Source organism: Carassius gibelio, chromosome B18 (genome assembly GCF_023724105.1).
Source record: "Carassius gibelio isolate Cgi1373 ecotype wild population from Czech Republic chromosome B18, carGib1.2-hapl.c, whole genome shotgun sequence".
NCBI classification, from domain to species: domain Eukaryota; kingdom Metazoa; phylum Chordata; class Actinopteri; order Cypriniformes; family Cyprinidae; genus Carassius; species Carassius gibelio.
The window spans coordinates 8,907,113-8,930,426 of NC_068413.1; the positions used below are offsets into that span (position 1 = coordinate 8,907,113).

The 23,314-nt window shown below is 38.0% G+C and overlaps 2 protein-coding genes across 3 annotated transcripts; one reads left to right on the forward strand and one right to left on the reverse strand.

The window, feature by feature from the left end:
• Nucleotides 1-416: 416 nt before the first annotated feature.
• On the forward strand, nt 417-10,821 carry LOC127977328 (CMP-N-acetylneuraminate-beta-galactosamide-alpha-2,3-sialyltransferase 2-like). The gene is made up of 6 exons (XM_052582187.1): nt 417-1,064; nt 2,807-3,000; nt 5,195-5,374; nt 6,303-6,348; nt 6,504-6,623; nt 6,703-10,821. Exons 1-6 carry the CDS (start codon nt 723-725, stop codon nt 6,874-6,876), a joined length of 1,056 nt encoding a protein of 351 aa, XP_052438147.1. The 5' UTR covers nt 417-722; the 3' UTR covers nt 6,877-10,821.
• Nucleotides 10,822-11,572: 751 nt separating this feature from the next.
• Nucleotides 11,573-23,025, reverse strand: LOC127977327 (alanine--tRNA ligase, cytoplasmic). 2 transcript variants are annotated; one of them, XM_052582185.1, is made up of 22 exons: nt 22,892-22,966; nt 22,340-22,411; nt 20,891-21,058; nt 20,621-20,809; nt 20,299-20,444; nt 20,018-20,209; nt 18,583-18,727; nt 18,362-18,507; nt 18,168-18,276; nt 17,844-17,994; nt 17,307-17,431; nt 16,845-16,989; nt 16,576-16,754; nt 16,371-16,484; nt 14,965-15,171; nt 14,651-14,835; nt 14,284-14,392; nt 13,714-13,827; nt 13,488-13,607; nt 13,317-13,403; nt 13,121-13,234; nt 11,573-12,358 (listed from the first exon to the last, which is right to left on the reverse strand). In XM_052582185.1, exons 2-22 carry the CDS (start codon nt 22,388-22,390, stop codon nt 12,179-12,181), a joined length of 2,976 nt encoding a protein of 991 aa, XP_052438145.1. In that variant the 5' UTR covers nt 22,391-22,411; nt 22,892-22,966; the 3' UTR covers nt 11,573-12,178. The 2 variants fall into 2 exon arrangements, with proteins under 2 accessions (XP_052438145.1, XP_052438146.1); XM_052582186.1 differs by lacking the exon at nt 22,340-22,411 and having other exon boundaries at nt 22,892-23,025.
• Between the last annotated feature and the right edge of the window lie 289 nt (nt 23,026-23,314).

Below are 23,314 nucleotides of genomic sequence, written 5' to 3' on the forward strand. Positions count from 1 at the left end.
AAACTCCACCTATTTCCACCTCTGGCTGCGAAGTTCGACAAGGTGGCTCGCTAGACGGAGCGCACGGCCGTGGACAAACTGTATCACAGTGACAAACTTGGATTTGTAGAGGAATGTAATGAAGCAGACACGGGTGACAGTCTAGCTTGTCTGGCACTGAGATGTCAAAACCACAGAGGGGGCTATTCCTCCAACTGTCACTGCAAGGAGAAAAGAGCCGATCACACACACGCCTACAAGCAGACTGATTTTTAGAGGCGAAAGACTGGTGTGTGTTTGAACCGTGGCAGTATAGACAGTTCAAAAGCGTGAAAGAGAGAGCTGGAGGAGATCCCATGGTGTAGGGGGAAGAGAGCGAAAATAAAGAGCGGTAAAAGGCTTTACAGCAGCGGTGACACATTGAAAGGGAAGACTGACAGACTGGAGCTCAGCAGTGGCAGTACACAGGCGCACAGTTTTGTGAGATTCATACACTTTTGGGTTTAAAGCCTGTGCCACTCAGTACACCGAGTAGAACTGAGACCAGGTTGGGCACGGTGGCAGGGGCTGGTTCATGGCAGTGGGGCGGGCGCCTGCCGTCTGTGCCTCCGCAGCGAGAGGGACGCTTCAGTTTGGGATGGGGTTGGGGTTGGGCCGCATGGGCACGGACTCAGAGGGCGGGTGAGCTGAGACCCTGGGTGCCTGCTGGAGTCGGACCTGCGGCGGCAGGAGAACGTGGGGGCATGAGATGCTCGCTTCGCTTCTGCGTGGTCTTGGGATCCCTGGCCCTCCTGTTCCTCACATCGCTCTTCTTCTCCTACTCGCTGAAAGGAGGAGTTGGCTTGCCTTACTTGGAACCCCCGGGATGGGAAGAGTCACACAGGGTTAAGCTAGTGCCCAGCTACGCCGGATCCCACCGGGTCGTCCCGGCTGAGAGCTCCCAGCAGAAGACATGTGCCTGCTCTCAGTGCGTGGGTGACCCAGGCGTTTCTGACTGGTTCGACGAGAACTATGACCCAGACATCTCGCCCGTGTGGATTCGGGACAACATCCAACTGCCTTCAGATGTGTACTACTGGTGGGTGGTAAGTGATCTTATGGTTACTATCTGCTGCTTTTAGAATTAGAAACCCTTTGAGTTGATGTGGTTAGACTTCGATTTTGTGACATGCTTTCAACCTCATGCATTAACTAAATTGAAAAACAAAATGAAATGGCTGCAAAACTGTTGCGTGTGTGCTCGCACCATCCTTAATTAAAAGAGACTTAATTTTGCTGTGCTTATCTCCTTTAAATGAGAGAGGTTAGCAATCTGCAATTGTGCTAATGCATCATGTTTAAGCGACAGGAAGCAAAGAGGCCGTTTTTATTAAAAAGAACATGAGTAATGTCAGAACAAAAAGTGTGTCAGCTGAAAAGTTTAAGTCTGTAATACTTGCTCAAAGTGAATTAAAAGAAGGGAGGCTGCTGGAGTGCATTAAGCAAAAGAAGCAGAAAGATTTTAGGATGAAGGTTGGAAACATGCTTGCACTTATGGAAACTACTAAATTGTACATTTTCTGAAGAAAATGTAAGTGGTGCTGTTAGAATAATGGGGTGTTCTAGACAATTGCTAAGATTCTTGATTACTGGTCCAAAAAAGCCAGAAAGAAAAGCAAAAATGAAAGTCATTGTTTTGGCAATGTTGGACTCACTGGACATTCATTTCAGAGTATAATGGGCATAAATACTTACTTAAATATAATTATGTAATTTGTTTTGCTATGAAACTTCTGTTGGACTGACGGAATTTATCTGTGGGGAATTTTTTAATTGCAATTAATTAAATAACTCTTTCTTTAATTCAAAATTCCAATTCTGCATCCAGTGGGCTGTAACAAGTTCAAGTGAAATTAAAATTAAATCAAGTCATGAATTTAAATGCAGATTTTTGCATAAACTACTATATATAAAGATGTGCATATAACTTATATGACTATGCAGACTACTTTTCGAGATATGTTTTTTTTACTGTTTATTTTTGTTAAAAAAATTCATTGAAAAGCACATATGTTGAAACATTATTACAATTAACAAAAACTTGTTTCTATTTCAAAATGTAATTTATTCCTGTAAGGGGCAAAACTGAATTTCCAGCAGCCATTATTCCAGTCATCAGTACCTCATGATCATTCTATATACAGTTGTTTCGAAATATTTTTGTAAAAAACACAATTCAAGGATTGCCTGATGAATTAAAGTTTTTTTAACAATGTGATTGTCTTGTGATCAGTTTAAAGCACTATTGTTGAATAAAAGTATAGAAATCTAAACATTAAATCCCAAACCTTTGAATGATATAACTGCATAACTTTCTGTTGATGACAGGATCTTGTATTAAACACAATGGCTCTTGTTAGAGTAAATTCGGTGGCTGGCATCTGAACCCTGAAATCATCTGCCAAGAATTATTAGGTCCAGTGGAAACCTGGTAAACTCTGCCAATTATTGACAGCAGGGACCATGAGGAGAGGAAAGGAGGGAAAGAAAACATGGAAAGATAGAGAATTGGCTTGGTTGGAAGGAAGCCATGTCATGGAGGGATGTCAAAAAAATACAAAAGGAAAGATTTTAAGTCTGTTCTTGGTTTTCCGAACGTGTTTTTTGTTGGATCTTTTTTTCTACTCATCACAGCAGAGGGCTTCAGCGGCTAATTGGCTGCCTGGATGTTTATTTTAGTATGCATGTGTGCAGAGGCAGGTGTGCAGATGGTTTGAAGTTAAAAGATAACTACCCAACCTTATGTTAGTTTCTTTCTTTCATTCTCTTCCCTCTGGGCCTTGTACAGATGTTGCAGCCTCAATTCAAACCCCACAACATCCAGCAAGTTCTACAGAGGCTGTTCCAGGTCATTCCAGGCCGTTCCCCGTACGGTTCGTGGGACCCTGCCCGCTGTCTGCGCTGTGCCGTGGTGGGGAATTCGGGAAACCTCCGTGGGGCAGGTTATGGTTCGGTGATCGATGGCCACGACTTCATCATGAGGTGAGCTTGAAATTCCACCAGAAAATAAGTAGGGACAGAAAATTGCGTATCAGTAATTATTAAAAATTTTTGGTCTTGTTTTGAAATTCAGTAAGAAAATTGGTGCCCTGGAATTAAAAATGAGTTTGTCTAGCTCGCTTGCGATAGTTTTGTATTTTCAAAGTTATTTTTAATTGAACACTATTATTTAGTATTTTTCACAACTTGTAGTTTTAGATTTTTTTTTTTTTCTGAAGTGTTTTTCAGTTTAGTTTTTATGTTGTGGGCAATTTCTAATTATTAGAATTAAAGGTGATTTCTGTACTTGGCAAAAAATAATGATTTTTCAAACAGGTTTCCTTAACACTTATCATCTTCCATTGTTTGAACAATTGGATAGCGCTGCCCCAAACTGGTTGCATGCTCAAACTAATAACAAATTACAGTGTAAGCACATATGTAGAGCGTTTACATTTTTTAGGGAGCATAATCATAGAAATAGACTACTAGCTGCTATAGGAGATTTATTATAAGAAGTAATTTAACGCTGAAAAAAATACATACTTCACATTTTAAGGAATCAGTTGAGCAACCAAAACAGGAAGACTTTAATAAGAGTCACATTTATCCATATTCATAGTTTTATTTAGCTTTTGAAAATGTTTTTAAATCAGCAGTATTTGTCTTAGTTTTAGTGTGCAATAATAGCTCTGTTTTCTGGACCACTGATCACAGTCAGATATGGTGGATTGACATTTGCAATTGCGGGTTTCAGTTGAATGAACATGGAAAAGGGCAGAATGTGCGTATTGCTGCTTAAAGAAAAGACTAAAATAATGGCCTGGGGGAGACATTGAAGAACAGCGTATGTTTAGTAGAGATCAGGGAGACGGAGCGGCTGAAAGAGATGGAGGTATAAATTGAGGAGCTATTTCAGTCGAGTCTTTATTGATTCAGCTCGGAAATCTTAAATTAATCCCATCTTCCTCCATATCCATCGCTTTCTTCTGCCCCACAGCAGCTGTCTCCTCGTCTCTTTATTTGTTTAACTGCTGTCTGCTTTCATTTTGACATAGTTTAAGAGATGGTTTGAGCTTTCTGCCTGTCAAATGAGTTTGCTGTTGCTGTTTATTGCCTCATATAAGTTTTAGCCATAAACTAAAATGATTGTTATTACAATAAGTAAATATTATATCACTTGAAATCAGTTAGCATCCTTGTACTATACCCACTGCCTTGTGTTGTATATATTTCTGTATTACATACTGGTGTGAATTTATTTGTGAGAAATATATATATATATATTTAAATTGGAGTTTATTTTTAAAAATCAGTGCTAAGCACCAACTGTCCTACTAATAAATATAGGAATAAAAAACCCTTCTTGCACTGTAAATGAGTATTGTGGTTTCCAGTTTAAGCCTTGCTCTTTGGCCTTTTGTTTATTAGAGTGGTGATATAAGAAGACGCTTGAGATTTGATTGGTTAAACATCTCACTGGCTTCGAGTCTTAAGAAGATAAAGAAAGCGAGAGAGACGGATATGTACATTTGTTGTTTTGCATTAAAATCTCTAGGACATCTAAAGCTTTTTAAATCCTGCTGCCTGAATACAAGCTTGAGATTCTATGTGTTGCAAAACCCTGGTGATGTAAGGTAGTTCTCTGAATTTGAGTGAGTACATGTAGAATACAGATTGAATGAGAGGAGGCAGGGGTTTTTTTTCTAATCAGAGCATTTTGTCGAGAGGACATGAGCTGTGAAATGGAAGCTCTGGCATCCATTGGGAAAACAGACGTGTCTCTTGAATAGACACCGACCCTGTCTGCGTTCCTGTCTGATCCACACCCTCTTTCCATCATCTTGCTTGTCACTTGCAGTCAGTCGCTCTTAAAGGAATAGCTCTCCAAAAACAAAAAATTATCTTTTATTTATCTTCATGTCATTCCAAAACCTTAAGATGTTTTTCTGCGGAACACGAAGGAGAATTTAGAATAATTCCCTGGTTATTATTTTCTGTATAATTACAATGAATGGCAACGTTTCTCGCTGGCTGCTTTTTTAGGCGCTTTTGCTGTCAATCTGTATGCACTTTCTGTTTGTTCACTTTACTCCATTATGAGGAAAATAATGAAATGCCAAAGCAATAGGGCTTGTTTGAGCGAAAGTGAGGGAGTGTTTTCACGGTCTAATTCAATTGGATCTCTGTGTTCCAGGATGAACCTGGCTCCCACTGTAGGGTACGAAGAGGATGCCGGCAGCCGTACCACACACCACTTCATGTACCCAGAGAGTGCCAAAAACCTGGCGGCCAACGTTAGCTTTGTGCTGGTGCCCTTCAAGACTCTCGACCTGTTGTGGATCACCAGTGCCCTCTCCACCGGCCAGATCCGCTTGTGAGAACAATGACACACACACAACATTTTAGGGGAAAAAAGCTAGATAGCTGCACTCTTTTATTTTATGTTTTATATAAATTATATTTATTTGTATTTTGAATCATTTTATTTTTTATTTACTTTGTTCTTATTTTATTATTTAACCCCAAATCTCTGTAAATGAACTTAATTCTGTCTGTAAAAGAATAAATTAACTGTTCAGTTCATTTTTCAGACACTAGATTTAATGAAAATTTGATTGTCGAAATCCAGAATATTTTTTTAATTGTTATTTTTATTTTTTTTTCTCTTTTCTAATTTTCGTATTTTTTTAAACAACAGTCTATCATTTTCTATCGCTCTAAAAAATAGACTGTAACATCCTTTCAGTAAATTAGTTGTTCAGTTCAGTTAAAGTGTGAGTTTAACAAAACTATGTGTGAGTTTAATTTGGTCGTCAGAATCTTAAATTTTGATTTATAGCTATAATTTAGTATAATTTAAAATTGTATAATTATAATTTGAATGTATTTTAAATAAAACTGTTTCTTCTTTTAAATTATTTATTTTAACCACAATCACGTTAAACCAAAAGTATTGGAAATCCTGAAATCCTGAAGTCACTATGTGACTTTAATGAAATTTTGGTTGTCAGTCCCTGAATTTTTTAGTCATAGCTGTAGTAGCTGCAGTGTAGCCAATGTCTGTATATATTCTGTCTGTGAACACACTGCAGTGTTCTGTACTCCGAAATGCATCATTCAAATCACACACACCGCCACACATCACAGCGCTTCATCAACAACATTCTCTACTTCACTGAAAAACACCTGAAAGTTAGCAGCTGTTCTGCTCACTGTTTTTTTTTATTTTTATGAAAAGATGAAGAGATGCCAGAAGTGGAAAGACTTATAACTTTATCTTTCCATATCGCTCTCTCTCTCAGCACTTATGCTCCAGTGAAGCAGTTTCTGCGTGTGGATAAAGACAAGGTAATAAATTCCCATCCTAACTCTCACAGATTTATACTTTCTGAATTAAGACACTCTTTAGATCCTGAACAATAGAACACTATTAATCTCAAATTCAGTCTTTGTTTTCTCTGTGCTGCTATAAATCTGCATACGTATCAAATAATGTCTTGTAGGTCCAGATCTTCAACCCAGCTTTCTTTAAATACATCCATGACCGCTGGACACGTCATCATGGCCGCTATCCCTCCACTGGCATGCTGGTGCTGTTCTTCACTCTACACGTATGTGATGAGGTAAGATTTTAGGGTATATAATAATGCATATAATTTCAAAGCCCTGGCAGTGACTACATTTGTGTGTCTGTCTCCATAGGTGAATGTATTTGGTTTTGGGGCGGACAGCAGGGGAAACTGGCACCACTATTGGGAGCAGAACCGCTATTCTGGAGAGTTTCGCAAAACAGGTGTCCATGATGCAGACTATGAGGCCCAGATCATTGACAAGCTGGCCAAAGCTGGCAAGATCTCGGTCTTTCCTGGAAAGTGAATCTGGGCTCCAGGAGCAAAGAAATGGACCAACTGATGGACTACCATAAACAAAACCACCCATTATCCACTTGACACACTTAGTGTGCCTGTTAAACGCGATCGAAAAGTAATTTTTCATGATCTTATTACCATTCTATGCTGTCCCGAGTGGACAGGATTTTGGGCAGCATCCCTCACGATGTGGTGATTTGAGAGGAGACACTAGTACTAAATGAACTAATGTGCTTTTCCTTGCAAGCCTACCTCAACTAGGACAAGCAACGTGACTTGGCAAGGATCACCAATATCTCACCACTAAATAGCATGTTAGGTATATGTTCTGGGAATGGATTTGGCTTATATTTATGACTTTCGTCGAATAGTGATGATGCGGGAACTCAAATCTCATGCCGAGGCCAGGTAGATGAGTGAGACCAACAATCACCATAGTGTATCATAGTACTCTAGTAGTTCTCTGTTGATTCGTTAAAGAGATAGTTGACCCTAAAAATTTAAATTGTCATCATTTACTCTGCCACATGTCATTCCAAACCTGTATGGTTTACTGTCTTCTGCAAAAAGGTTATTTTGAAGAATGTTTGAACTGTTTATGTCAATGAGGTCAATGGGGTCTAAAGTAGTTTTTGCTACATTATCTTAACAGAATAAAAAGTCATACAGGTTTGGAATGAAATGAAGTTGAGTAAATTACACAGTTTTAGTTTCTGGGTGAACTTTCCCTTTAACTAAAAGCTTGGCTAGTGGCAGGTTGTTTCACTAGCGTTATAGCACTGCAGTTAGACTCCTCACATCACCAGGTGCATGTGGCTAAGTGGACTTCAAAGTTTGTGCTGTTAAACCAAGCTGTAGTCCTATAAGATATTTTATGTTTTGTTGTTCGTGTTTGAAATGTTCATGCTAACAGTTTGTGATCACTGTGTGCGCACAGCAGTCTGAACGACCTTGTTTTTTTGGTTCGTTTCTGTTTTTGCTAATTATGTCTGAGTACTGATCATTCCTCTGGTCTGGGAAGGATGGACCGATAGACGACACCAGGAGCTAAAACCACTGACGCAGTCCAATATGAACACATATGAGCAATATATTAAGTACATGTGGAGTATGTTTAGAAACCAATGCTACTAAAGGTGTGGTGATTGTTCTAGAGATTCACTGTGAACAGTGGTAGAGCTTCATTGTTGATCTTCAGCACATTACTAAATTTAATGTAATAGTGTTATATAATGGAATACGACAGAAAAAAAAGTTTTCCATTGTGAGAAACCGAATATAAGCTTTCATTTATGAAGCCTGATGTATTGCGATACTTTTTATGACTAGCTGACAGACAGATCTTGAAGTTCTGGTGGAATTCATTGATAAGCGTTTTCTTGAAGTCATGTAGACACTTCTTTGCTGCTGTTCAGTCATTTACCATCAACAATAGGTGATTTCTTTATATTTATTGTCAAATTTGTATAGTTGTCCTTGCATAATTTTTCACATTATAAATGTTGTAGACTATACAAACGATAAGTAGAAAGATCCACTTGAATGACAAAAGCTTTCTACGGAGCCCCTAAAGTGACGGGGAACGTATATGAGATATAAGTAAAATTTAATTTCAGTGCTTTTGCATTCTCTTACAAATTTTTTAATTCCCCAAAGAAACATTGTGCTAGCTGGCAAATTGTTTGCTTGAGAAACTTTGTGGTACCTTGCAAAATATTTGCATTCCCCAGAGAAATGTTGCATTATTTGACAAAATATTTGTGTTCCCCTAAGAAAAATGTATTTACTTTGAAAATTATTTGCATTCCCCCAAGAAACTTTGCGCTAGCTTGCAAAATATTTGTGTTCCCTTAAAAATTTTTGCGTTAGCTTGCAAAATTTCTAAGTGGTTTGTGAATGAAGCAAGCAAAAATAACCAAACAAACATTATTTTATTTTATATTTTATTATATTATATTATTATATTATATTTTAGTGATTTTATGTTGTTTTGTAAATGTTTCGTGTTTTCTCTGAGAAACTAGGTTGCGATAGGTTGCAAATTGTTTGCCTTCCCCCAAGAAACTTTGAGTCGTTTATGTGTTTAAAGTTCTTCTGGAAAATGTTTTGATGTTTTGAAAGTTTTGAAAGCGAATGCAAAGTTTCTCTGGGAACAGAAATTATACTTCAATTCTCTTATGTTCCCTTGAGAAACTTGCGTTCAAACACAAGAATTGTGACATGAAAGCACTGAAATATGAATTTTCTTCCAATCTCAGATTTTTCCCCTTCACTATGTCCGTAGATTTCTGCTTCGGCCGAGTCAATGTGTTTCATGTGCAGTAGTTCTTTTACCAAATGTAGACATATTTCAGTGTGTAAATTCACACACGTTACATGCTTGCGTGCCTTGTCCTCTTTTCTGGAAATGTCCTCTCTCCAGAGCACAGCTAACCTCATTATAAGATGCATAAAAACGTGCTATTATTCCTTTAGTCTTCTTACAGAGCATTTATTGACATACAAATCTGGGCTCTAAAATAGGGCATAGATCGTCTACCCACCAGCTGTCCTCCACCCACACGATTCGTGGCTTCTCCTGTGCTCCACCACCTCATCCTCTTGTCTGTTTGAACTAAGCTGAGCGCCGTGCCTTCAGGATCAGGGTGGGAAAAGCTCTCACCTGAAAACTTTCTCCCCTCTTGATTTTAAGAGCTACCTACCTGCATTCACTGTCACTTCTGAAAAGTCTCCCGAGCCCTTAGAAAATCCTGACCTGTGGCACACGAGTGCTTTTATACATTGCCAATAAAGCATAAATGTCTTTTGACGGTTATATACCTGGTGAATATTAAATGCAAAATGCTGCAGTGGCTTTATTATATTTAAGCCTATTCTGAGGGATTATTATTGGGCATTTCACAGTGAAATTCTAATATCATAGATGCATAGGATGGCTGCCCTCTCATAGGTAGAATATTGAGATGTGCAGTTGGTCACCAAAGAGTTTTATTCCATTACTAATCCTTTTGTTTTTGTTGTTCGATGTTTATGTATTCCTCTGAAAATATGGATTAAGGAAAATAAAGTTGGCCCGTGTTGTTCTTGTATTAGTCTTAACAGTATTCATTAATCCTACATGGTACCAGTTTGCGAGGAGGGATGTTTCTCTTCTTGTTTTCGTGCCACAGGAGGATCGTAGCCTGCTGAGAGATATTCAGGCAAATCTACTCAAAATGGTTTATGAAAGACTACATTATGTCCACCTTCTCTGTTCTCTCCATTTAAAATGTTCTGTGGCCAAATTGCATGACTAGATCAATTCCAAATTGGCTTGTTTTCTTTATGCTTTCCTTGCAAATGTTCTCAGCACTAAATTGTCTGTCTTCTTGTGGATCCGTATTGTCACATTGAGAGAGCTTTTTTTTTAGGACTTTGTATCATCTTTGTATCATCTGTTCTTGAATTGTTTGTAGGATTATAGGATGCAGAGTTGAAGGCTGTAAAGTTAATGGCATTAATATTACAGAGCCTGTTAAGACTAAGATTTTTTTCTTTGCTGCTTTTTCCATAATCATAAACATGATTGTGCCTCCAGGATAGATATGTTGAGTGAATGATGCAATTTCATCTTGTTTTCTTGACCTTTATCAAAGGCTTTAAGGTAGATCCCTCTATTCCATTTGAAGAAATAATTAATAAAATACAATAAAATGACAAAAACATGAAGTTAAAAATGAGGCTACAGTATTACGACTCCACTTTCAACTTTCAATCCTGTTCTTCTTGAAGGAACCCACAGACTGTACATATCCTCGCTGTGACACTGTGTTTGCTCTCATTAACTTCTCATTAGTGTTGATATAGTGACTATTGGTCAGTGTTCTCTTTCCTTTCACAACCTCAGTCTTTGTGTAATTCTGGACTGTTTTTATCTTTATGCTACTGTAAGAAATAAACCTGTTTAAAATTGGTTTGGTTCTTTGTGTCCAAGGACATTGGTAAACAAGTAAACAATTTTGCTCGTCAGAGCTGCTTTATTTGTTGCAGTACATTATCATTATCATTACAACTTCAGTATTACATTTATGATTATATGAAAATAATGTTCATGTTCTTTTATCAGTATGTGAACAAAGGGATAATATTTTTCCTACAAGGGTTACGTAATTTGCAGTTTCTGTGGAAACAGTGGCATTAAAAAAGGTTTAAAAAGTTTGATGCCATGAATATCACTTTCCATCCATAAAAAAACCCCAGCATAAGCATGTTGCATTCTGTAAGGTTTTGTGAAACCGGTTTAAAACTTTCCATCTTGATAAATTAGCTCAACTTTAAGTTAAGCAATGACTCATTGTAGCTCTTATTTCCATCCTTTTTTTCATCTTGTCATCATGTTATAATTATGTGTTTGTGACTGGAGCATATGCCTGAAGGTCTGAAGGTCTGGCGCACCCATATATAGAAATTACAACAAGCATATTGTTTTAAATGAAAAGGTTTAAGAGTTCATATGTTTCATATAATAAGAATGTTATAGTGATTTAAAGTATGTTCACATGGTTGAGCACCTGTAAGCAAGAATGTAATAGTACTATAACAGTTATGGATCTCTAGTTATCTTGAATTTGATTGATTCTTGTAGTTATAGCTGACAAAAATCACTAGATAGTGTATTCAGTTAACAATTATACACGTTCAAATATACACACAACAATGAAAAGTCATTTATGCATTTGAAACCATATTTTATTACCATTAACAAGTGATAAATTTCATGTGACAGGTGATTAATGGCTCATTTCCCCAAAGCAGATGCTAGAAGAGCTAGTTAAGGGTTAACAGTGTTAACATGAATTTTCCAGACCAAGAGACAGACCAACAATTCTACAAATGTAATGGAAACTCTTAGGATAAAAAGACACCTTCAAATAGCATGATAATGACAATAATTTTCTTCTTCTTTATATGCTCATAATGATAATGACCATGAGGGTTATTTTATATCTAGCAGAACATTTAACTGTGAATCTACATATAATAATCCAATCAGAAAGCATGCACAGCCCATGTGCTTTGCATCAGAGAGTCAGGACGGTTTGTCATCTGTATCTGCAATGCCCAAATTTACCAAGAGCAGGCACTGTACATTTCCCTTCCCATTCATAATTGACAAATTACATTTCTGTACAGTTTTTACATTTTCTGCCCTGGTATGCCAAGTTTGAAAATTCAGCAAGCAGTGTTAGAACAGGACAGGAGGAAGGTTAAGACCAAACTAAGGACCTCATCCAGATAACCATCAACTACAATACGATCTCTCTCTTTCCTTAATTTTCACCCAGTTTGAGACGGGCAAACTCATTGGCCAGCTGTAGAGCCTCCTGTATGCAGTGTGTGTTTCTACCCGTGGCCTGGGCAGACATGTCTTTACCACCTCCTTTTCCGTCCAGCAGAGGGCACACTTCCTGAACCCACTCACTGGCTTTCAGGCCTCGGTTTGCAACATCCTGGGAATACAATCAGAGCACATACACTGGTGAATTTAAACTGATACTTTACATATGCATTATTGTCTAGTACCATGCAAGTCAAAATAAGAATTTAACCATCATTAAATATGAAACAACCAAAATATGAAATCTGAAACATTTTAGTTCTGGAAACTGTATAGCAAAGTTCTTCAGAGGAAAGGCGAGTTATTACTCTGATTGCACTGAACCTAATAATAGTAATGTGTATTAAGTTAACTTTAATTTTTTTGAAAGAAGCCCCTTTATGCTCATCTAGGCTGCTTGTATTTGATCATTTTTTTATATACATACACAGTAACAGAGAAAGATTGTAATATATTACAATTGAAAAATATATGTTTTCTGTTTGAATATATTTTAAGATTGTATTCCTGTACTGACAAAGACTTCAGTGTCACGTGATCCTTCAGTTTCATTGTAATATGCTGGTTTTGTGCTGAAAAAACATTTCTTATCAATATTGAAAACCATTATGCAGCTTAATATTTTTTGAGTAAACTGATCTCTTTTTTTTATTTTTTTTTTATTAAAGGAATCATTAATGAATTTATAGGTCAAAAGAACAGCAATTACGTATGCAAAAGTCTTTACTTTTGTTCAATTGGATGTGTCCTTAAAGATTCAAAGTATTATTTTTTTCACAACAATAAAATCTTGTGTTTTAAAGTAGATCTGGTTTAATATTTTAATAGAGCCCTTAGGTGTCTTATAGAATGAGGACCTCTCTAACACATTTACCTGAGGCACTTGGCACAAGCAGATAATTTTCTCCGCATCGTTATCCACAGCAAAAAGCATAGCAGCAGTCTGTGGTGAATTTGTCTTCAGCAGCTTCAGAGACTCATTCAGAGCCTGTGGAAACACAGACAAATCATTAAGACTAACACTGTCTGCAGACAATAACTCAATTCAAGTGAAGTATAGAGAGAGTTACCTTTGCAGATGCTCCATTCTCCATCTCCATCACAATTAGAGGTTTGTTTGGGTTACTTTCGATGATCTCCTTTGTCTTTTCCAGGACCTAAAATTAAAATATAATGTGTTTACAGTTGGTCTTTGACTTTCAAGAACCTTTCCAAGAGAGAGCAGAATCATAGTCTCTTACCCTCTTCTGTACATCAGCCTTGCTGGCACGGTCCAGGTCATCCATGATCTTCTTAAGAGCTTTCAGGGAATCCCTCATTTCATCCTTCCGCCACTGAGAGATGACTGCAGTGCCCAGGGCCTGAATATATATGCATACACTGATCCAGTTATACTTCGACTGGTAAAATCAGACACGCCACTGATTTTAGACAGGTGAGAGCAGAATATGTCAGAGTGGAGCTCACCTCGGTCATATCAGCAATCTCTTTCTGAATATCTTTATTAGGGCTGTTCTGAGCTTTCACTTTCTCTGCCATGGCATCTAGTTCAAGCTTCAGTGCATCGGCTTTCCTCTGGGCCTGACAACACAAACATCAATCTGTCTACATCTCATAAAAATGGGAATCTAGGAACTTCCTAAATTATTTACCCACCCATAAGTTCTAAAATACTGTACTAAAAAAGTATCTTAAAACAAAACAATACACTGTTATGAATGTGTGTTTACATGTTGTTACATGAATTACCAGTCAGTAATTACACTGAATTAGCTCTCACAATTAAAAAGCACATTCTTTGTGAGTCTTCATGATTGATTTGTTGAATAGAAAAATAATCATTTGTTTGTCAATCAAACTACACTAGCCAGAATGTGCGTGCAAACAGCAAGGCATATTTAATCCTTTTATCATTTCATATCACATTCACATAAGAAAGCAAAAACCGGTTATACAATCCCAACTCTAAATCAGATACTAAAGTATCAGTTAAAGTCGAAAAGTGTGTATATTCATGCTGGTCCTGGCTCCTCTAACCTTCTGAGCCTCTGCTCCAGTCACTGCCACAATCCTCCTGATTCCTTTAGCGATGGCCTCCTCTGATACGATCACAAATGGTGCAGCATGACCAGAGTTCTGCAAGTGCCTATGGGTGAAAATGATCAAACAGAAAAACAAATATTGCTTTCTTAAACATTTTGATTCCATTAACAAAAAACCATTACTAATCTAAAATTTCCATTAGTTATTCAGAATTTATCTATAAAGCATCAAACTTCTGAATATTACATAAAAAGTGGATTTCTTTGTTCATATTCAGAGAAAACTAGATGTGCTGCTAGAGCCTAGAGGGCCTACTTCTGAAATGTTAACGGTTTATCATATTAAAATGCGATGTTCGTACGTTCCGCCGCAGAATTCGATGGAGGTGAGTGAGCCAGCAGGGCTGTTTGGATCAGCCAGCAGCTCCTCCACCGGGACGCCAATAGACACCACTCGAACAGGATCAGGGTACGTCTCATCAAACACTGCCCGCAGACCTTGGATGGCTTTAGCTGCTGCAAGAGGGGCATCCAGGGCATAAACCGGCTGATGGAAAACATACACATAGCATTTTCACAATATCTGCACTGTGAATACAACATGTCAAATCCGTTTCAAGCAATGTGAATACCAAGTGTTTGATTGAAGTGTGCAAGTCTGTTGAATGTGCCTGACCTTGGCATCACGAATCATGGTTGAGGCGTTCTCTTCTGTGCGCCGCACTTCATCTGTGCTCATGGCTCCTTTAGCTGTGAAGTCAAAGCGCAATCTGTCGGGAGCAACCAAAGAGCCTCGCTGATCTGCCTCTCCCAGCACTGAACGCAAGGCAAAGTTAAGGATGTGCGTGGCGGTATGGTTACTCATGATGGGCCTACGACGAGCCTGAGAAAGAGAAATAGGGGAATTATGTTGCATGCTGCATGTAATATCCTATTCATGTGTCAAGTCATCTCTCCTTTTTGCCTAAACCAGATGCTATAATACATTTTGAAGGTGACAAATTAACAGTGTTGGGGGAAACTAGTTACATGTAACATAATTACATTATTTAATTACAAAATAAATATACTGAAAAAAAACAACAACATAAGATTACAGATACTTATTAAAATATTAACGATTAAAAAAGGGGTTAGATTGATTTTTTTTTTTTCACACACCCAGATTTGAAAGATTTATTTCCCAAATAAATCAAGTCGTGGCCTAATGGTTAGAGGGTTGGACTCCCAATCGAAGGGTTGTGAGTTCGAGTCTCGGGCCGGACGGAATTGTGGGTGGGGGGAGTGCATGAACAGCTCTCTCTCCACCTTCAATACCATGACTTAGGTGCCCTTGAGCAAGGCATCGAACCCCCAACTGCTCCCCGGGCGCCGCAGCATAAATGGCTGCCCACTGCTCTGGGTGTGTGTGTGTGTTCACTGCTCTGTGTGTGCGCATTTCGGATGGGTTAAATGCAGAGCACAAATTCTGAGTGTGGGTCACCATACTTGGCTGAATGTCACTTTCACTTCACTTCACTTTCACTTTTCAAATTGCTTATGACACAGAATAAGACAGATGCTTATATTTGGTTTTATGTATATGCATTATTTTTTAAGATGAACTGTATTTCCCCAGTGTTTCCTGTTGTAGCTATGAAAAGATTTGATTTCAAAACAGTATCATCGCTATTAAACTAGTGCTTGTTATGATTTTAAATCCGAATTAAATCTCAGAACAACCTCAAAATAAAGAGGTGTTAGAGGCTAATTTTGTGGTGGCTGTGCTTTAAAATTAAATTTGTATAATCTTAGTTCAAGTAATTAAGTATTTTGAGAAGTCAGACAGTAATCAGTGGTGAGTCCTACTGTGTAAGTTTGACCCCGCCTGGTTTAAATGCTTCAAAATTATTTACAGTTGAAAATAATCATTAAAATATTTAAAGTAATCAAATGTAAATAGGTTACATTACATCAGTAAAGTAACTGAAATAGTTACACTACTTATTACATTTTAAATTCTATAACTTGTAATCTGTTACCTATTGCATTTCCACAGCATCCTTCCCAACACTGCAAGTCAATGACAAAACTGTAACATACCTCGTCTACGTGCAGAGTTAGGCGGTCTCCAACCTTCAGGGTGCCGTACACCGTACCGATATGCAGCACGTACCCTCCGCGCACCTGAGTATTCTTCACAGTGAACTCCATCCTCTAAAGCAACACAATAAAACATGACAGCACCATGAAGCACAACTAAATCAGGCAGTTCAGCTTCTTTATACAACCACTCTCAGTTGCTTACATCCTCAGTGGAGTCGTTTTCTCGGAGCATGAAGCCTTCATCAAAGCTCTGGCCTCCCTGCTCGGCGTAGAAAGAGGTTTTGTCGAGCAGCACTCCACACTCTTGACCTGTGGTCACCTCATCAACAAATGCACGCTCCCTCCTGAGAGCCAGCACTGTGCCCACTGCCTGTTCAAACTCTGAGAGGGACACACAATTACACAAGTGTGAAAACCGATGCCTAATCAAACCGTAAAAATCAAGAGGAATAGCAAATGTGTAATTCATACCATAGTTGCCGTTATCATTTGAAGTGTACTTGTACTTGGGGCTGTCATCAGTGGCAGCGACACCTTTGTTTCTGAGCTCTTCAATGGCATAGATGTCCAGCATGATGTGGTCAACGTCCCCGGAGCCTTTGCCCTGAGACTTCAACTGTGTGCACAGATATTTGAATTAGACTCATTTACATTAATACAAACACTTAAATTACTGTTACCAGTTGATTTTGGATATGTATTGGATTAATATCTCAGATAATACATCATTTTACCTATTTAACCTATTTGAACATCTAGATTAACTTCATATACATATTCAAAAATAAAATATATATATGAATTAGTATTTTTGACCACTGATATCGGTGCCACTGAGTTCTGGTAATATCCTATGTGGGTTTTAGGACTGTGAAATTATTCTGAAATTCTAAATGGAAATCTCACTGTATGGAAGAATGAACACGTTTAAACCTGCGCAGCTTTCTTCTCATCCTCAAAGGCCTGCATGTCCACTCCCATTCCTCGTTCCTCAGCGATCAGGGCAGTGAGGTCCAGAGGGAAACCATAAGTGTCATACAGCAGCCAGGCTGTGTCACCTACACAAAATAGTGGCATTTACGAACAAAAAATGTAACATAAATTTTAGAATGTGGATTTACAGTGGATTTTACATAAGGAAAAAGAAAAAAAAATTTTTTTACAATTCGGTCTCAGGACAGATTCACAGTCATTTGAATTATGATTATTACTTTTTCATTTTATTAAATATTAAATTATAATATAGTAACAATAATATAGTAATAAAACTACTGTATCGTAAAATAGTATCATTTTACTTTTCAGAATGACAGTAAACTCACAACACTAGTATTTATGTACTCTTTACCTTAAAACTTCTCTTAGATTTATAAACAATTTTCATTATGAATTTGGGAGAATGGTTGGATATTGTTTTATTTTCAAGTGCATGTTACAGATACTGGTTCTTTGTGGTGTTATGTGCTTAACCTGGTATAGTCTTGCTGTCTCCCAGACTCTGGATCTTGCGGTCCAGGATGCGTCGTCCCCTGCTAAGGGTCTTAAGGAACTGTGCCTCCTCCTCATTGATGATGTCTTTTACCATATCAGGATCCTTCCGCAGCTCTGGGAAAGCATCACCCTGTAGAGAGCAATGAACCATTAAATGGCCATCAGAGAGATGTGTCTGATTAAAGAGCATCTCAATGTTTCAGCAGCTGCCACTTTGAATCACTGTCAAAGCTGCAAACAGGGCATCCATATTCACATAAAATCAAGAGGAAAAATATAGTGTCTGAGAGGTAGAGGCCTTACCAGAGATTCAACCACCACATCTACCAAAGAGGCAAAGAAGCCCTTCTGTGCACCCAGCTTTTCGTGAGAGTATCGCACGGCACGACGCAGAATCCTCCTCAGCACATAGCTGCAACAAAAAAACAGGGTCACACACACACTCATACATTGACTATATGCCAATAACTCAGCATATAATAACACAATCATCTCACCCCCTGCCCGTGTTGTCAGGCCTGCCACCATCAGACAAGGCAATGGTAATGGTGCGGGCGTGATCAGCCAGGACACGGTATGCCATGTCAATACCATCTGTGTCTTCTGCACCAACTTTTCCGGTGTATGCCCTGGCACCTGTTCCCTGAGAACCAAGAAATTATTTTTAGCAATGTGCAAAACAGTATTTGCTCATGTTTTTTATGCTTTTCTATATTACCTTCTGAATGGCTTCAAAATAAGGGATGAACAGGTCTGTGTCGTAGTTGGACATCTTGTTTTGTAGTACAGAGACCAAGCGCTCCAGTCCCATCCCTGTGTCAATGCTCTTCTTGGGCAGAGGCTTTAGAACGGTCTCTGATTCTCTGCATAGAGAGATCATACACATGATGCATTTAAAACAATGCAAGCATACTTAAAGTATATTTGTTTAAAACAAATCAGAGGTTGTGATATAGGAACAGTGATTAATATACACTATAAATTATTTTTTCAAATACAGTAAAAACTGTCATATTAAATGCAATTTATTCCAAAGATCTTAATTAGTCATTCAGTGTGACATGATCCATCACAAATAACTCTAATATGATTTGGTGCTCAAGAAACATTTTTTATTTTTATCAATGTTAAAATCAGTTGATGCTTAATATTTTGTTGCCATTTTTTTGTGTGTTATTCTTTGATGAATTAAAAGAAAACAACAGCATTTATTTGAAAGAGAACTGTGACACTTCTGATCATTTAATTATTTAGGCCTTCCCCTTTCAGTAAGCAGCTCATTAATACAGAACGATAATTACAGGGGTATTGGAGAAAATATTCCGATTGGGACATCACTACCATGCCGTCACACGTCATCATATGTCGTCTAGCTCTTACAATACACACATACACTGGTGTGCATTAGAGCCTTTAATTATCGTTCTGTATTAATGAGCTGCTTATTGACACACACACATATCGGAAATCGTGCAGCTCACACATCCAGTCAGTCAATGCTGCCCCACGACTTTTATTAAATACAGTTTAAATACTGAATTGCTACATTATATTTTCCAGCGATGATACAATCGCTATTAAGTAAACTCACTCTAAAAAGATAAACGAACAGACGCGAATACACGCAACTTCCATTTCTCTTTCTCTCTCTCTCTCTCTCTCTCTCTCTCTCTCTCTCTCTCACAAATAGGCAATATTTGAGAAAATGGTTAAGCGATTTCTAATTATTGGGGGGATCAGCCCCCATCAAGGGAGGGGTAGGGAAAAGGGGAAGGGCTAAGGGGTAGAATTGGGATTGGGCCTAAATCATTGTTTAATTTAATGGGTCACTGCTGAATTAAGTATTAAGTATTAATTTCTTAAACTAAGAATTTACATTGATTTATTCACTGAATCAGCCTGAATGTTAATGTTTTTGAGAATTAATGAGTCTATTTTAGAATTAAATCTAATTAATATTACATTTTGGCTGATACTGATCAATTTTTTAAAATCCGTAACATTAGTTTATAGTGGATATGACGCCTATACTGTTGTCCCAATATTCTTGTGCATCACTTTGAACAATACATTCAACAAGAAATGACTCCAAAAGCAATGTCTCTAAGTGTGTGTACATTGTTAGCTGTAGGTAGCAAGGAGCAGTAATTTACCTGTTAAACTGAATGAACACAAGGTTCCAGACTTCAAGCACATTCGGGTCATCCATGTTGACCAGGTGGGCGGCATCTCTGCCTCCAATGCGATCATAGTGGATCTCGCTACAGGGTCCACATGGACCGGTGTCCCCCATCTCCCAGAAATTATCTTTCATGCTCCCCGGGAGAATACGACTCTCCTCCATTCTAAGACAGAGAGAATATGAAAATATAAAACAACATTTAACAATTTCACATCGATAACTTAATACACCTTGTACAGATTCTGTACTCACCCCAAGTCCAGCCAGATCTGCTTGCACTCCAGGTCAGGCTCCAGGCCTGCGTCAGCATGACCACCAAAATAAGTCACATAGAGCCGGTCAATAGGTATACCAAACTCTTTTGTCAGCAGATTCAGTGCCATCTCGCAGGCCAGTTGCTAGAGACAGAATGAGCAAAAGAGAAATAAAGAGATGCAAAGAAAAAAAAGCCAAAATTCTTTTTTCCATTTAGAATTTTAGCAGCACATAAATACAGCAAAACAAGTAGCACCAGTACTATGAAGTAAAACGCCAGGATTTTACAATATGTAACACTTTTCTATCCATTTCTTACTTTAAAATAATCTCCAAAGGACCAAGATCCCAACATCTCGAAGAATGTATGATGGTACACATCTTTGCCCACATCATCAAGGTCATTGTGTTTGCCGCCGGCACGAATGCACTTCTGTGTATTTGCAGCACGACGGAGTCTGGCCATAGGGTGGGATGGGTCGATGGTGTTCAGGAAGATGGGCTTGAACTATAAAAAACAATTAATTGTTTCCAACAAATTAGAAACTTATGTTCACCTGTTTTTGATAGAAGGTTCAGATCTCCTTACCTGGTTCATCCCGGCATTGGCGAAGAGTAGAGTGGGGTCATCAAGCGGAACGGTGGACGACGAGTGGACGTACTGGTGCTCATGGCGGCGAAAGAAGTCGATGAACTTCTCACGGATCTGTGCAGCAGTCAGTAAAGAGTCCATGCTGGTTGTGGTTTTCTCAGGGGACTGGAGATATATATACAGACACACAGTGAGCCAGAAACTGGTTTCACAAAAACAGCGGGTGGAGTAAACATGCAGCTTTTTTTTCTTACTGTTGTTAACTGATAACAACTAAAGAATCTGTTATGGACACCTGCAGCCTGTAAAAATATCACACACACCTCACGATCGATCACTGCATCAATACTGGGACATGCGAGGGAGGAATCTGTTCAGTGAGTAAGCAAAGCTTGCAAATTCACCAAATAGACAAAATCCTTTCTAACATGCAGGGAAATTAAAGGGAAAACATATGACTAAATGACTTCTTTATGTGGATAAAAAGATCTTTTTATGAATACAAACACAAAAATATCAAATATAACTATGAAAATAGCACATCACAAACCATACAAAATATCTCCTAGAATCTTAAAATTAAATCAAACACTTGGTCTGGAATTAAGAAACATCTTCCTCGCAGAAGTGAAGCTCCTCGGCAGGTGGAGCCTGTATGCTGCAAACACAGACATCCCTGGAGTAGGCTAATTACAGACAGCACCGGTGCTCTCATAACGACTAATCTAAAATATAAAGACATCTTTTCCAAAAGTCAACCCATAAACACTCAAGCCATGCATGCGAAAATCTTAACTGCATCAATAGCTTCACACTGAAAGCAAGAATTTCCTTGCTATAATGACATGGACTTAAATATCGTTCATTTAAAAAAACAGATAAACTTGATTTACAATAAATATCAGGGCTCAACGATAAGTGTTACATTTTTACTTGCACTGTCAATGTTTTAACTGGAACCAATCTAAAAATTGCCTAATTAAAAAAAAAAAATATAACAATATAATTTTATAACGAAAATTTCGTATTAGCAAAACTGCAACAATTAAACTCAGAACTCCATGACACATATAGATTCACATAAACACATCTTTCCTGAAAACAGACAGTGAGTGAGGTTGTTCTTATTTAGTAGCTTTATATTGACGTACTAATAAGAGATTAAATCTCTTAAAGGAGACCTGCCAAAGACTGCTGCAAAGAACACAAAAACAAGCAGTGCACACCTGGCAAATCAATAAACCATTCCAAAGGATTTTTAAAAAATAAAGCAAAAGGGAATGTGGACAGTGATCTTCCTTACTGCTAAGACCTGAATATAAAATTCTAACAAAACAGAGTAAAACGCATCTTGCAAAGCTTGTGAAGGATCATAAAAATCAGGCACATGACATGATGCACCAAAATTAGTGAGCAGAGCAAGTAACCAGACACACTGAGCTTCACCTGACAACAGTAGAAAGCTTTGGAACATAAAAAAGTGAGATGAAGAGCCATAGATATTGATGCTCTATGGTCCTAGAGGAAGTAAATATGCTTTAGTGTAATAACTGCATTCTGAATAAGAACTCATTCATATAAACGTAAATTACATGAGTTTCCACACATATTATGAAAACTGGAATCTGATTTCCGCTGCACTGCATTACCAGTGCACTGGCATAGGCCAAACCCCTATAGACCACAATTATAATGCAAGCTTGTGCTGACTTGCACATCAACATCTCCATCCGGATTTGCATTCTATATTACATAAGTAATCCGGTCATAATGTCAAGGTAACTTGCAAAGAGTGGAAGATAATTCAGTCGTTCATATTTATTTTGCACTCGCATGCTTCCCCTAAGCACGAGACAAGGCTAAGCTGACAATCCAGTCATTCAACAAAATACTATTTAAATGGATTCATGTGGTCTCGTGATACAGGTTACAAAGACATACAATAAAAAATAACATCAAATAACGCGTGGAAGCAAGTGTAAATCTTATAAAACTTACGAATAATAATCTTGTAAACGCTTCAGAAACCAGTCACACTACTTCCACCACGCCGGCTGAAACCAAAAGGAGAGTAGAAGCACCGCCCACAACTCACATGATTGGTTCAGGAATATTGATATTTTCAGTGTACGTAATTTCTATTGGTTTAGGATGCTTTCGATCAAAACAAAGATGAGCTTGGATATGTCAACGGCGTAAAGGACGGAAATGGATGATGCAACGATAAAGTAACAGTGCAGTGATATTTCTTATGATTTTTATTTGATCTTACAAATGTTATTTACAATCTACTTTTGTTTTTTCCCTCCTGGTTAATAAGCATTTCTTCTTTCAGAATCAAAGCAACACAATTGCTGTAAATAATGGAATCTTTTTCATATTTAAGAAAATACTTAAGCACGTTAACCTAAAACGTCATTA

Excerpts from the sequence above, each read along its gene's own strand:
- LOC127977328 (XM_052582187.1), top strand. The coding sequence starts at position 723 with ATGAGATGCTCGCTTCGCTTCTGCGTGGTCTTGGGATCCCTGGCCCTC. Across the intron at positions 3,001-5,194 it reads GGCCACGACTTCATCATGAG|GATGAACCTGGCTCCCACTG; the intron begins GTGAGCTTGAAA and ends TCTGTGTTCCAG. Across the intron at positions 6,624-6,702 it reads CTCTACACGTATGTGATGAG|GTGAATGTATTTGGTTTTGG; the intron begins GTAAGATTTTAG and ends CTGTCTCCATAG.
- LOC127977327 (XM_052582185.1), bottom strand. The coding sequence starts at position 22,390 with ATGGCTCTTCATCTCACTTTTTTATGTTCCAAAGCTTTCTACTGTTGT. Across the intron at positions 18,508-18,582 it reads ATTTTGAAGCCATTCAGAAG|GGAACAGGTGCCAGGGCATA; the intron begins GTAATATAGAAA and ends CTTGGTTCTCAG. Across the intron at positions 13,608-13,713 it reads AGATTGCTGATATGACCGAG|GCCCTGGGCACTGCAGTCAT; the intron begins GTGAGCTCCACT and ends ATATATATTCAG.